This window comes from Zophobas morio, unplaced genomic scaffold, assembly GCF_036711695.1.
Source record: "Zophobas morio isolate AGI-343-1 ecotype UQ-CSIRO unplaced genomic scaffold, CSIRO_AGI_Zmor_V1 ptg000072l, whole genome shotgun sequence".
Classification (NCBI taxonomy): domain Eukaryota; kingdom Metazoa; phylum Arthropoda; class Insecta; order Coleoptera; family Tenebrionidae; genus Zophobas; species Zophobas morio.
The window spans coordinates 1,089-16,305 of record NW_026972177.1 but is presented as its reverse complement, the minus strand read 5'-3'; the positions used below and the strand labels follow the sequence as shown (position 1 = coordinate 16,305).

Here is a 15,217-nt window from a genome sequence, read left to right as displayed (position 1 = left end):
AACCACATTGACTTTTTGCTTTTTAAAGGGGCTACCTAAAGGAATTTAATAGTTTATAGGTGTATAGTAAATAATATAGTAAATTATTATTTTTAGTTCCAGTTAAATTTTTTGGCTAGACTATCTTATGCATTTAACTGACAACTACTATATTCTAAAATTTATTTCTTCTACAATTCATAATATCCTTTACATACGTAAAACAGTTACTCTTAGCGAGTTAAGTAAAAAAAGGTGTGCAATATCAACAATAAACATATTTAAGTATAGTAAATAAATTCGTAAAGCAAGCATAGTTTTTAGATAGTAAGGCATTTCGATAAACATCATTACCTTTATATATTTGTTTTTATAAAGTACTGGCTTGCTATTAAGCCATCGACAGCTAAATATTATATACACCTCAGCAAAGAAGCAGCAACAATAATGCAGTTTACAACAGCTTAGTTAAACTTCAGCATCTATATAGAGTGCTTAAAAAAATTATAATATTATTCATATTTTCCTTCTAACAAGTCTAAGAAATTTCGAGTATTGGTGAACAGTGAGAATTAGAGAGCCCGTTTATAAATTGCTATGGGGACTACTGGCCCTATGGAGCCAATTTTCGTGATGCTTGAAGAATTTCAAGGTTAAACTATCCATGAATTTCGTTGTTGAGCAAAAACCAAGAGTACAGCATTAAGTATTCTTTAAAATCGATTTTTTATTTTTTCTTGAGAAATAAATTCATGCAACTGATGTGTTGACCATCAGCCGACACATAGGTGATAACAAAAGCTTGTCTTTTACATGCAAATTACTTTTCCCACATATTATAGGGTATAAAATAGGCTAGGTCCTGTTTAGTAATTAAAAGGATTTTATAAAGATGAGCAGTCTGAAATGTTAATAACAAAAAAAAAGCAAAAAGAGGAACGAAAATTTTAGTTTAATTTACGTATGATTTTTCCTAGGGCTCGATCGAGCCAAAGACTTCGAATACTTGAGCAAAATTTCTCATGAGGGAACAACCGTCGGGGGCAAAATGACATAACTAAATGGCTCGCGTACAAAGATTTTTTTAATTTCTGTTAGCGCTGTTAGGTTTTTGTACTCCCTAGGGTTTTTGAAATTCATTCAAAGACCTATTACCGCATTTCTAATATAATCATATTGTTGAAATTAACCGCAACTCCAAGAGAGGACGCCCAACAGTGCGATTAATCCTTTGTAAGGGTACACAAGTTCGAAACTCATAGTCTGTAATATACATCATACTATATTATATAACAAAGTTTATAATATATATTAGTGTCCGGCACTTAAGATTAGTAAAATCAACATCTGGGAAACAAAAAACTAGCGCTTAAAGCGCGTCATGTGGGTGCCGATGAGCTCGCTCACCAGCGTGAGAGGGTGTGCCACCCTAACTTGTCACATAGGGTAATTGGTAATGCGACGGAAAACGCTTTTTATTAGTCTAGTTGGAGGTCACGGAGGAGGTCTTTGCAGACCTGGAGTGCGGGCTCTAATACCATGGAAGCGAAGGTCCACGCAGCAGAAGCCTATGTCATTATTGACTGGATTTAATTTTGTTGAGGTAAACAAGGCCAAACTAATATATACCTTTACATGATGGATGTTTTAGATTAAAATACATGTTACTTGAATAAATGTTTATTTTCGTTCCATGTTAAAAAGATGTAAAAGTTTTTAAAGCTTTGAATATATCTTTGTTTAGCTACGAAATAGTTAAGTGCGTTTGTTTCCCTGACAAAGTTAAAAGCAGTTTGGATGAACTAAAAAAGCTTAAAATATTTAGCAATCAGAAATTCATAACTTTTTATCTATAAAATCAGTGATTGCAAAGTAAACATTTGAGTTAATTTTTGTTATTACCACTCATCGTTCATTTCTTATTAATACTCTAGTTTTTAAGTTTTTTTTATTTTACTTAATATCACTCCTTTTGTTTGTTCTATACTTAGTTCTATTTTATTATTTAACGTTGAGTTTGTTGACTATTACTCCCTGCTTTTAAATCCCACCTTAAGTTAAAGTAAGTGGTTCTCTGCTTTTCACATAAGCAGTATAACTAGATTTTAGAGACAAACAGTTTAAGGGCTGTAGTAGCACAGCAAAATGTTTAAAATAATAAAAAATAAGTCAGTATAACAATAGTAATAATAAAAGTCCTTTAAAGGACTGAATCAATTTTTTTTTAAAGTAATTAAAAGAAAACAAATAAATAATATTTCAGGGGTAGAAAAATTTAGTCTTAGCATAATAGCTTACAACATGAAAGAGGCAATATAATGTGAAAATTCTTCTATTTTTTGAAACATTTTCTGAAGCCTGAAAAAATAGATAGAAAATTGAAATGGTGCATAAACTAAACTTTTGGAAAAAATTGTTTATTTAATTTTTTGTTTTAAAGTATTGCGGAAATTTTTTTATAGGAGATATGCAAAGGTAAAAAATAGTTCCGTGCAACGAGGTACATATCTAGTAATATAAAACCTGTTTTAATAAAAAAAACATACCTTTTATGCATCCAAAAATTTATACTTATATTTTAGTAAACTGCAAAATAAGTATAACAATTTAAAACAAAAATAATTTGATAATAAGACAAGCGAAAACGCACATTCATGAGTATTACTAAAAAAAACATCCATCTCAAGCCGATTGGAACCAATCAATAACCTAAAAAGAAGCTGGTGGACAAAAAATAAAAATTAAGCAAAGTAAAATCTTATAAAAGTGATTTCTATAATAATATTTTTTGAACAATTAAAGTTCTTTGACGTCTACGTATATCACTCCTTTAAAAATAATATTCTTAAAAGATGGTGGACGCTATTTGTACTATTGTCATAATTAATTGTATTTAATAATATTAGATTAACATAAAAGAATACAGCTAAAAAGTAAAAAAAATTTGCATTTAATTCAATAGTCTTGTGAAAATATAATCGCACTGATAATGTAAAGGAAAATAGAATAAAAAAGTTTACATAAATGGTTATCTTTTTTTATGCAAAATACTCAGAAGGTACCAAAATATTTATAAGGTATGTTTTAAAATTTAAACAATTTTTTAAAAATTTTACAGTTTTAGGACTACAAAAGAATTACATTGAGCTCTTAAACTTAATAATTGCAAAAAGTAAAAAAAATTTAAATCAACTACCTTAACGGGCCTGACGTAAAGGTTTTCTCAATTATTTGACTGCATAGGTTTATATAAATTAATGATGGCCACTTCATCACAACTTTAAAATTATAATTACTTATTATTTGAATTTTTAAGGATTAATATTATTTTTGTAAGTAACATTAGAAGTAACTTAAATAACTTTATAAGGAGACTGTTAATATTCTGATAAATATTATAAAAATAAATTATTTTTTTTAAGAAACAGAATTCTTAAACAAAAACAAAATTTTTAAAAGCTTATTAAATAAAGATTTTTGATAAATATTTTTTTATATAAATTATTTCTTATAAAATTTATTTTTTACGCAGAGAAGGAAATTACTACTTCTCCTTTTAAAATCACTTTTATTTATAAGGCTAATGTTGACGTAAATAAAGCTTAAACATTCGCTCTTTCATTAATTACTCCTTGTATATCGTGATAAAAAATAATAAATTATAAACATATAAATATATTTAATGAAACGAGAACTAAATTTACTTTAGGAAATTAGTAAGAAACAAAACACAAAACTTAAATACGAAACACAAACCCGATTAAACCAACTTTAAAATAGGGAATCTAAATATAAAACGAAAAGCACAAAAGTATACAAATAACTTAAAAACAAAAAGATTTAAGCAATATATATATACATTTACACTCAAAAATAAAACACACTAATAAAAAGAAATCTCGCCAGCAAACGGTGATATATATTTAACCCATGAACTATTAGCATGCCATTTTTTAAAACTAAGAATGTGAACTGGAAAAAAGAAAAATACTAAGTATGCGAATCTTATTTTCTTCTTACTAAATGGGTAATTTATCCATGCGATTATCTTAACGCAAGAAAAGGTAACCTAACTTCTATGAGACGGTTGGGCGTAGTTTATAAGAATAATATTTTTTAATATATAAATAAACGTATACAACTTAATTAAATGAGTCACAAGTAAAAAAGAATAAAGTTTATAAAACCAAACAGAGCAACAGATTGACTAGAACAGAATAATAGAGATTAAACGAGAACATCAGATCAGAACTGAACCCCCTAGCAGGAAAAAAAAAGGTTACTCGGGCCAAGAAGAAAATAAATACAACTTGGGTTTCTCCTTGCACATGTGGAATGGCGTAGGTACGCTAAGTAGCACGTGCATTAAATAGAGAGGTTATAGAAAAGAGATAGAATCCTGAACCACTGGGTTCGCCGGGGAGCTAAGTTCATGAATTTTACAATCTAGAGCTTTTCAGGTAAAAGAGGAAGGGTCCAACCTTTGAACTTCTGGGCTACGAAGGATTTTAACAACTTACCCGTTATTAGGGTAATGGGGGATGTCAAACTTGTGTACCCGGGGTGTCCTCTTGAGGAGTTGTGGTTGATTTCGACATAAACGATTTATTAATAGACAACAATATCCTAAGTAGGCATGATTACAAAAAATTTACTTATTAAATATGAAAGAAAAATATGATCTTCTGGGTCAACAAAAATGTATTTAAAACGTAATAAAGCATATAAAACGGTTTTATTAACTTAAACTTTTCATCCTGATGGCCTGTATAAATTGGTATGAGAATAGTGGGGAGGGAGAAATAGGAAATTTTCTAAGTTAATATTATCTTAGAGGAGGCTTGAATAATACTAATTAAAAAGTTTAGCTACCTAAAGTAGTGACAAAGCCTTGTTTATTACCAAAATTATAGCGCTCCTATTCTTAGTGTACCTCCCTTTTCGTCCATAGTAAACGATATTGCAATTTCCATAAAAACATCTATACATATAAGCATTCAAGGCAAGTTGTTCGACTTTTGTACTCACGAAATTTCATAGTACAAAGGGTTTATTTACCTCTTTATGAATTATTATTAACTAACATTCTCCACTGGCCGTTGACTTTTTACAAAACTATTCACTTAAAAATGTTTTTAATGCTTTGAATGAACGTAGGTTTATTTAAGGTGATGTTAAAAAATTAAAGTTTTTACTCTTGACAAAAAAAACAAAAATTTCGCATTTCTATATGATAGACTCATAACTGAACTTGTAGTAAGAACAACCAATAATTCACCAAAAAAATATAATAAAGCACACAAAATATCGTTTTTAAACAGTAGTTTATAGTTAGAAATTAAAATGTATTATATTAAAAAATTTTAAGGAAAAACTAAGTGGTTGGTTTGCATTTTAAAAAAAATATTTATTCTTTTTGTTACGTGGTTTCATTAATTTTGTTTAAGGTTTAGCCTTTATCGCATTAATTTTTATATAGTTTGTAAGATTTCCTTATCTTCATTATATAATTCTAATTCTAATGTTTTGATAATATAAATATTTATTAGTTTGATCCATTTTTATTATGTGTTTTGCCTTAATAGCTTATTAATTTGCACAGTGTTGGCCTGTTCTAGCCACTAAAGAATAATACTCTTGTATTGATAGAACTTCTTCGAGTCTAAACTAATTAATAAAATATTTATTTCGTTAAATACTGTATTTTAAGCTATAAGTTAAAAAATTGAGATTAAATTAAATGTCTTTTTTAGCATGTGTTAAAGTGAACCTAATACAAAGTAACAAAAAAAATCAGCTAGCAACAGAACACAGTACACTACATAAAATATTTCTTAACTAATATTATATTTCAACAGTTAGTCAACAAAACCATAATTACCATATATTCGAGTAGAGACAATAAAACTACTCAAATTTATATACTAGAGACGGTCATGAAATGTAATAGACACACATAAACATAAGTGAAAGTCAGCCAAGAAACACAAAAATTAACCAAAAAGAAAAACAAAACGCTAACCTCAAAAAAGCTATTTAGAGAAAATGATCTATTTTAAACCAATTAGCATCCACCAAGTTAATTAATTAACCAATAATATATATTCATGTTTATAAATGTAATTTAATTTTACCATATTAATTTTAAATTTTTCCTTAATTTGTTTAAAAACAAAAAAAGGGTTGTCATCATTTTAAGGTTTTCAAAATAATTTATTCTTCTGTTTTTTATTAATTAAACTGCTAGTTACTGATTAATTTTATAAAAAATCTGTAAAAAAGTTTATGAATATTTGTTTTACTTTTTTCCTGAGTAATTTGTATTTCTTAGCTATCTTTCACTCATGTTTATTTGTGTCTATTACATCTCAAGGCCGTCTTTTTGTATATAAATTTGTAACTAATTTTATTTTCTATACTTTGATGTAGGGTAATTGTTGTTTTGTTGATTAACTTCTATAGGATAATTATAATCAAAAATATTTGGTGTAGTGTATATTGTGTTTTGTTGTTAGTCGCCTCTAGTTACAAATTTTAGTAACTTCTTAGTAGTAATATTAAAGCTTGAAAAGCAAAAGTTAATCATATAGCTGTCTAATAGATATTAATAAGCAGTTTACCTTTAAATATTCTATTACTAAAATAAAGAAAAAAAGAAAATTATAATAAAATTACGTATACATATAATATGCGCTCAATAAATTTTGTTAGTAAGTCCAATAAACTCTTGATTATAGCTCCATTGGTGACTCAAGATTGAAAAATTGGAATATGTTACTTCTAGAAGATATTGATAGAAAAAATTAATTTGATACTAATTTAAATGAGCCTTACTATAATTACCAAGGAGACTCAGAGGCTGAAGTTTATTATATTACTGTCCAGTAGATATTGGTAAAGAATGCAAGTTGTTTTTAATTTAACTCAAAGTGAAGAACAATACATAAAATATGTTCAATGAACTTTCATTGTAAATATACTAGAGCCTCAAAACTGAAGTTCTATAAAAATTAACAATTTTAGGGGTTTGGGAAGGTGTGAAACCAAACACCCTCTATTTCGCCGAACCTAACCCAACGATCCTCAAACATAACTCCTCAATTCACTATTTACTCGCATTAACTTTTCCAAAATATATATTTTTGCAGTATATTTATTATCTACTTTATTATTAGCTTCTTTTTAATATAGTATTTGCCTCGTTTTTCATAAATTTTAAATAGCTTTATTCGTATAGTATTTGCAAATAACTATAATTTTTTTAAAATTTTGTTAATAACCTTTACACGTAGTTTCGCACTGAGCAAAGAAAACATAATTTCTTGGAAAATAAAAAGAAAAAATGCCTCTGCTCTGATACTAGAAAATGAATTTCTAATATTGCCAATCTTTAACTGCGCGCTGTAAAAAGTTTCACTGACAATGTTTTTATAAAATAATTATTATTTTTATTTTCGGAGCGAATAAGTGACTTGTGTTTAGTTAAACTCAATATTTTTTTTGCTTGAACTTTTTATTTCATTAGCTTTGCTTTAACAAGTACTGCTTAACTCCAACTTTTCTTATTGTATATAAGTTATCTATTAGTTTAATATAACGAAGAGCAATATACTTTAATAACTTAAATGAGACCGTTTGTTTATTCCACTTTAGTAAAATATACTTCATAAATCTTGATAACACCTTTCACGCAAAAATTTTTTTTTGGTTTGACCTTTAAAAGAGGACTTGCCTTTTATTTTGCTGTTTGATTTATAAGTTCTTTTTAATCTTCTAAGTCATCTAAAGTAGATAATTATTCTAAGGATATACATAATTTTTTTTTTAAATAACTTCAGTACAATTTTACTTTATTTGACTTTTACAAGCTACTAAAATAATATTACGTAAGTTTAGCTTCTTAGCTGTTGTGTAAATAAAATGGAGAAATTGAAAATATTAATATAAATTGTCACTTATATTCTTCTTTACGTTAAAGTGTTACTTCTTTCTAAGTTCCCAAAATCTTTTTGCTAAAGCGATAGATTTCTTTTAAGTATTGGGTTTTTCTCCTCTTCGCTAAACCTTCATCTTTGGAAGTCATCAAATTAAATAAGTTTTCATATTTACAATATATATGTAGAACCATTCAAGATAGTATGTATCCCTATCTATAGAAAGGAGATTAAATAGTACTTAACTATTAAAAAGCTCCAGGCCTTATGAACCCAAAGCTACCCTTTTTATATTCTTTCTGGTCAATAGAAGTGAGTATATATCACAGCGAACCTGGCAAATTCTAAACTATTGAAAGCACTCGTAACTTAATTTCAGTAATTCAAAATACATAGAAAAAGAGGTCCTTATCGGCAGAGTGAATAACAGATTTATTTAAAAAAACGAGCTACCAGGCTCGAGTACATTATATATCATAAGTTGGCTTTCTTATTACTTGTTGCTGGTGTACTTCGTGACCGCTTTAGTTCCTTCGGACACAGCGTGCTTCGCTAATTCTCCAGGTAGAAGTAGCCGGACAGAAGTTTGAATTTCACGACTAGTTATGGTCGAGCGTTTGTTATACTGAGCGAGCTTTGAGGCTTCATTGGCAATACGTTCAAAAATGTCCGCAACGAAAGAATTCATAATGTTCATCGCTTTTGAAGAAATACCAGTGTCTGGATGGACTTGCTTTAAAACTTTGTAAATATAAGTGGAGTACGTTTCCCTCCTCTTCGCCTTGCGTTTACCCTTTTCACCCTTTACCCCACCCTTTTTGCCTCCAGCCCTTTTGCCAGAAGCCTTAGCAGTAGTAGTCGTCTTAGAAGGAACCGCTTGAGGAGCAACCACGGGAGCCATCGCTGGAGTAGACAAGAAAGGGGTTTAACAACAATTGAGAGCGGGGCAATGGTTACTTCATTTATATACTAAAAAACGGATCAAAATTGAATTTTTTAGCCAATCAGAAAAAACATTTTAGCCAATCAGCTAATGTTATATTCGTAAAAATAAACTTTGCGTAAGTGTTTTAAAAATATAACTTGCAATAAAAGCAGTAACATTAATATTATATATGTCTTTATATCCTATATTATTTATATTATTATATATATATAATTGTTTTAGAAATAATACATATTATCACTTTTTTTTACGTTTTTTAGTCATAAAATTGAAGTTAATGCTTTCCGTAGTTGGTATGACAGGAATTATTTGGTTCCGTTAAAATTAAAATTAAGTAAAAATTACCCGTACTAATTTTTGCGCCATTTTTAATTCAAATTTCGAAAATCTATAAATAGAGCACTTCACCGGGGTTATTCTGGACATTTCGTGCTTGCTGTCTTGTGAACTGCTTTATTATGTCTGGAAGAGGAAAGGGTGGAAAGGGACTCGGAAAGGGGGGCGCCAAGCGCCACCGCAAAATTCTCAGGGATAATATTCAAGGGATAACGAAGCCGGCTATTCGCCGTTTAGCCAGACGTGGTGGCGTAAAGCGAATTTCTGGGTTAATATATGAAGAAACGAGAAAAGTCTTGAAAATATTTTTAGAAAACATAATTCGTGACGCCGTCACCTACACTGAGCATGCCAAGAGGAAGACGGTTACCGCTATGGATGTCGTATATGCCTTAAAGAGGCAAGGGAGGACGTTGTATGGCTTTGGAGGCTAAGGGGTTGACTTCAAAGGATCACGGAATATTCATAATGTCTGAACGGTCGTCAGTTGTACTGAGCTTTCTACGTATAAATAAAAAAGTTTTTAGTTCCATTTTTACTATTTTTGTTATAAGCTGGGCTAGCCCCTACCGGCTTTAGCCCCTACCGGCTTTGGTAGACTATCGTTTTTCTTGGGAGTCAATCGATCGTAGTAATCTACTAACGCAGATTTTTATTGGGCTAAGTAAACTCTTGGCTAGCACCATCGGGTGAGTTTAGCCGTAGCTAAGTTCTCTTCCGCAACTAAAACCTTCCTTTCAGCGTTGGGCTGTGCAGATAGAGGGAGTCTATAATAAATAGTGCATTGCTAAGAAAAGAATGGTGAACATTTTAAAGTTGTTCTTCTTGCGTGTAGTTTATATTTTGTTAGTCTCGTAGTGCAAGCCGGGCGAACGTATTTACTGTTTTAGAGAAGGTGGGGAAGGGTTCGTTTGGCGATGTTTATAAGGCGTAATTATTAAAAGCTTTCGATTCGAGTAATATTTTAAGTTTATTCGGATTAAGTTTAAAAAATGATACTAAAGAAGTGGTGGCTATAAAAATGCTTAATCTTGAGGAATCGGAAGAAGATATAGCCGATATACAGCAAGAAATACAGAGTTATATTTATACCTATTAAATTTACTTTGTATTCATAACCAATTAAATTCTTTTGTGATTTTTTTATATAAACAATAATATATATTAAAAAGTTTTATCTCGGAGTGTTTGCCCAAATGTGACAAAGTACTATTGCTCTTGCCTAAACGGCCATCAATTGTGGATAGTAATGGAATATTGCGGCGGTGGCTCTTGCTTGGATCTGGTGTTTTAGATTTTTATTATTAAAAAAAATATATTTACACTTATTATATTAAAAGTTGAACGAGCACACCTTAAAAGAAGTACATATCGCCGTCATATTGCGAGAAGTCTTAAAAGGGTTATTATATTTATAATTGAAGTTATAAAAAGAAAAGAAATTTTAATAATTTGTTTTAAACCAATATAATAACTTAAATATACTTTATGTTTCACTATAACTTTATTAGTTTATTAAATTTCTTTTTCTTTTAATTAATTATTATATTTATAATTTTTAATTAATTTTTGAAATGTAATAACTTTCACTATTTAAATACTCACGTTTTTACTTTGATTTTAAATAATTAAAATTTAAAGATAAATTTAATTAATTTCAAATGTTTTATAATAGTTTAATATATTTACACGGTGAAGGAATAGTTCATCGAGATATTAAAGGTAACCTGTATAATTCTTTGAAATCTTTTTTTTTTACATCAAAATTTCTTTAGCAGCCAATATTTTGTTAACTTTGAACGGAAATGTCAAATTAGGAGATTTTGGTGTTGCAGGTTTAAATTATAAAATATATATATTTTTAAAATAGAATATTTGAAAATTTTAACATTATATTTAAAGATTTAGAAAAATAAATTATTTATTGAAAATTTGGAATTTAAGTTTTTTTTTTTAAATTTTAATTATTACAGGTGCAAAGAAATTGTTATTTTAATTTAATCAATTTAAAGTAATAGTAGATTTTAGGTTACGCCTTTAATTTTTTAATAAATTTCAAATATATTCTTGTTAGAATAAAAATTTAAAACATTACAAATTTTAAATATTTAGTAGTAATTTTTTTTTTAATATCTTATTATTACGAAATTTCTAAAAACTTAAAATTTTAAATTTAGGAGTTGTAGGCTTTAAATAGTAAATTAATTTAAATTTTAAATTAAAAAATTATTATTATAGAAATTATAAATTTTATATTATTAATGAATTTTTATTAAAGAAAATAATTACAAATTAATTTAAAATATAATTTTTGGTGTTAGTTTAGATTTATTTAATAGTAAAATATATATTGATAAAAATTTTTATTATTTAAAAATAAATTAATATTTATTAAAATTTAAACAAAACGAATTTTATCTATTTAGAACTATTTTTTATAAAAAAATATTCTTATTATCACTGCATTTTTAACAGTTTTTTGAAATTTTATTTTCGAAGTTGCAGGTTTAAACAATAGATTAATATAAATAAAAATTATAAAAATTAATATAATAGAAAATCTATAAAAAATAATTTTATAAATTTATAATTATTAATTTTTAGTATTTTTTCGAATTGGACTGATTTTTAATAATGAACAAATTTGTTATTAATATCTTAACAAAATTATTTATTTATTTATTTTATTTTTTTATATATTTCAGAGGAGCACCAGAACTTTTAATTATTCTTCGTTTATTCGAAAAATAAAAATTTTATAATAAATTAATTTTAAATTTTTAAGTTGTTTTTAGATTATTACATTTTTCTATAAATTTAAATTTATAGAAAATTCACATTTTTAATACTCTTTTAAATTGATTATAATTCTATAGTTTATGCAATATTTTAATAAAAATCAATATTTCCTATAAATTTTGAATCTTTTTGATTTTACAATCTCACTAAAAATCTAAGTTTTAACTAAAACCTATTATCAGGAAATAATTTATAACTTTTGATCAATCCTATAATTAAGAATTAAATTAAATCCAAAATATTATTTATAGTTACTGGTTAAATAAATTATAAGTTTAAGATCCACGAATCTAAAAGTATTTTTGTATTACTTAAAAATTTCTGAACTTCAATAGGAAAATTAATTTATGAACGGAATGTTATTTAATAAGTTACTATTAACTAATATCTTTTTAATAAAATTTATTTTAATTTTGAAGGTTTTTTTTTTACTTGTTAAAATTTTAGCCGAATTAAATTCTTTTTCGAAACCTAAATTTTATACAATTTAATTTTTATTAATTAGATTAATTTTAAATATAAAAATAATAATAACAATAAGTTTTAATGATCTTTTTATAATTGTTACAATTTTCTTTAAATCTAAATTTTGGTCTAAATTAATAATATTTATAAATATACAAGTAATACTTTATTATAATAAAGTAAAAATTCTATGCAAAAATTTAAAGAAATAACCTTTTTTTTTACTACAAGAATACGGCTCGTGGCCAGAATTATTTAATAACAGCCAAACGTGTGCCCATAGCGGAGGCGATATATTAGTTAGGCTAATTACCTTATATTGACCCGAATTACTAATTTTAGCGCCCAAATAAGGAGTACTACCAATTTCATGCTTTCCTGAATGGCGGGCGGACTTTTCAATAAGTTTAACTAATAATTTTATTGAACTAATTTTTAGATTTGAAGTTTTTTTTAAATTGTTACAAACTACTATAAATCTAAATGTTAGTTAACCCAATTTATAAACAACTAAATTTTACAAAATCAATTATTTTCAAGTAAAAATTTAATTTTTAAAAGGAAAATTAAAAAAAATATTTCACAAAAATTAAAGATCGCTAGTGAAATCTACTGTTAGTATAAATTTGGCTAATTAAAAAAATATTTATAATTTTAATTTTAACAAGTTTTTCTGTATATAAATTTAATTTACGGGAACAATTATATATTGCACCTTTTAATGAAAGTTAATATGATTTAATATATTTTTCTTTTTAGGAATTATTTATTAGAGTTGAAGTACTTTGTTAGCTTGTTATGGTCTACTACAAATCTAAACTTTAACCAAATCCAAATTTTTTCTATTACTAACTATTAGTGTTCATAAATTATTAATTAAATTTAAACTTTAATAAATAATGAAAAGGTTATAATCTTCAATAAACTTTTCTTCGAATGTTATAATATAAACCTAAAATATTTTATATAAAATTTTAAAATTTCTAGATCGTTTTATGGAAAAATACAATAGAAAATATATTATTACTTGAAAATTTTTATTATTAGTTTATAAATTGGATTGCTGACAAGAAATATTTAATTCACGTGTTAATGATATTTCGTTCAATTAAAAAATATATATATTTTTTAATTAATTTACGTACACAATTTTGTATAAACACTTCCAAAATATACTTTACCACCGAATACAATAATTACTAATATTTTTTTATAATAATATTCGTGTAATATAATTTGTAATAAGCTGTTTCTTTTCATTTAAAATTCATCAAAATTCATTTTTTCGATAAGAAAATTTATTTGATAAAAAAATATATTAGAAAAAGTTTTATTATAACATTTAAAGATCTTTTTTAGATTTTTAAACTTCTTTAAATCTCGATTTTAAAATTTATTCCATTAGAATGATTTTTTAGTACAATTTCCGGTGAATAAAATATTTTTAGATAATAAAAAAGAAAAGGGAACACAACTTTCTACTTACAATAATTTACGCACTTTTCAATATTATTTTTGATTTAATAAATAAAATCGAATACAATAATTACTACTTTTTGTTTTAATTATTCGTGAAAACTTAATTTATTAAAATATCTTAAAATTTTAAATTTCTTTAAAATTTTTATTCGATAATTAAATTAACATTTCTTTAGATTTTTTTTTAAACTACTTTAAATCCAAAATCATAAAATTTATACAATAAAAATAATTTTTTTTTCTAATTTAAGTTCCGTCTTTTAATTATTTTTATAATATAAAAAAAAAACAGCAATCACAACTTTCGACTAACTCTTCAACAAATTTTATTTTTATTTTTAATTTACTATAAAATTAAAAGCGAATACAAAACTACAACTATTTTTATATATTATTCGTTGCAACTTATTTTATAAATATAAATAATCTGAAAATTATAAATTCCTTTATTATACTTTTTAATTTAAATTTTCAAAAATCTATTTTCGATAAATAAATTTATATCCCTTTTTAGATTTTTAAACTACTTTTAATTTAGATTGTAAAATATATAAAATAAAATTTTTTAATTTAATTTTCGTTAAAAATTTTGGTTGCAATTTACTTTTATATACATATTAATCTAAATTTTTATTTAATTTTCTTTATTAAATTTTTTTAATATAAAATTTTAAAAATTCATTTTTAATTTGAGTACTTTTCAATTTTATATTTAACTTTTTTTTAATTATATTATTCGTTGAAATTTATTTCTAAAATAAATTAGTATTTTAATTTTTATAAAATTTTTTTAAATATAATCACTTTTCAATTTCTCGTTGCAATTCACTTTTCTGAAAATTAAGAATTTAAATTTTTTTTAAAATTCTCTTTATTAATTTTTTTTTTAAAAAAAAGTCTAAAATTTTTAATTTTTAAATTTTTTTAAGGGCATCTTAATAGTTGTAAGACTGATAAGGACGCTTTTGTGGGAAGCCCCTTTTGGATGGCTCCAGAAGTATTACAAAATTGAATTCATAGCTTTCATAAAGTTTTATAAATATAAATAATAAAAGAACTTCGAATTATTAAAAACTTTTTTTAAAAAATTTAATAAAATAAAGTAAATTTAACATTAATTTTTTATAAGTTTATTATTATTAAAAGAAATTTAATTAATTTTAAAAATTAAAATTTTATCACTTATATAATACATTTATATTAAGCATCTAAAACTTTTTTAAATTTTATTATTAATAAAAAGAATTTATATAATCATCAACTTTTTATAAATTTTATA

At 25.4% G+C, this 15,217-nt stretch overlaps 3 protein-coding genes across 3 annotated transcripts; 2 read left to right on the top strand and 1 right to left on the bottom strand.

The window, feature by feature from the left end:
- Positions 1 to 8,406: 8,406 nt before the first annotated feature.
- On the bottom strand, positions 8,407 to 8,814 carry LOC135143705 (late histone H2B.L4-like). The gene has a single exon (XM_064075609.1). The coding sequence runs from the start codon at positions 8,812 to 8,814 to the stop codon at positions 8,407 to 8,409; it is 408 nt and encodes a 135-aa protein (XP_063931679.1).
- Positions 8,815 to 9,317: 503 nt separating this feature from the next.
- On the top strand, positions 9,318 to 9,629 carry LOC135143704 (histone H4-like). Its single transcript, XM_064075608.1, has one exon. It carries the CDS (start codon positions 9,318 to 9,320, stop codon positions 9,627 to 9,629), a length of 312 nt encoding a protein of 103 aa, XP_063931678.1.
- A 289-nt stretch (positions 9,630 to 9,918) lies between these two features.
- LOC135143700 (serine/threonine-protein kinase 24-like) lies at positions 9,919 to 14,935 on the top strand (the record flags this gene model as incomplete). The annotated part of the gene is made up of 8 exons (XM_064075603.1): positions 9,919 to 9,996; positions 10,046 to 10,125; positions 10,180 to 10,274; positions 10,368 to 10,480; positions 10,536 to 10,597; positions 10,871 to 10,917; positions 10,971 to 11,030; positions 14,868 to 14,935. Coding segments are annotated over exons 1-8 (528 nt in total), but the record flags the coding sequence as incomplete, so codon positions are not given.
- Positions 14,936 to 15,217: the final 282 nt, after the last annotated feature.

Bases quoted from the DNA above. Each gene is read 5' to 3' on its own strand.
- LOC135143705 (XM_064075609.1), bottom strand. From the start codon at position 8,814: ATGGCTCCCGTGGTTGCTCCTCAAGCGGTTCCTTCTAAGACGACTACT.
- LOC135143704 (XM_064075608.1), top strand. From the start codon at position 9,318: ATGTCTGGAAGAGGAAAGGGTGGAAAGGGACTCGGAAAGGGGGGCGCC.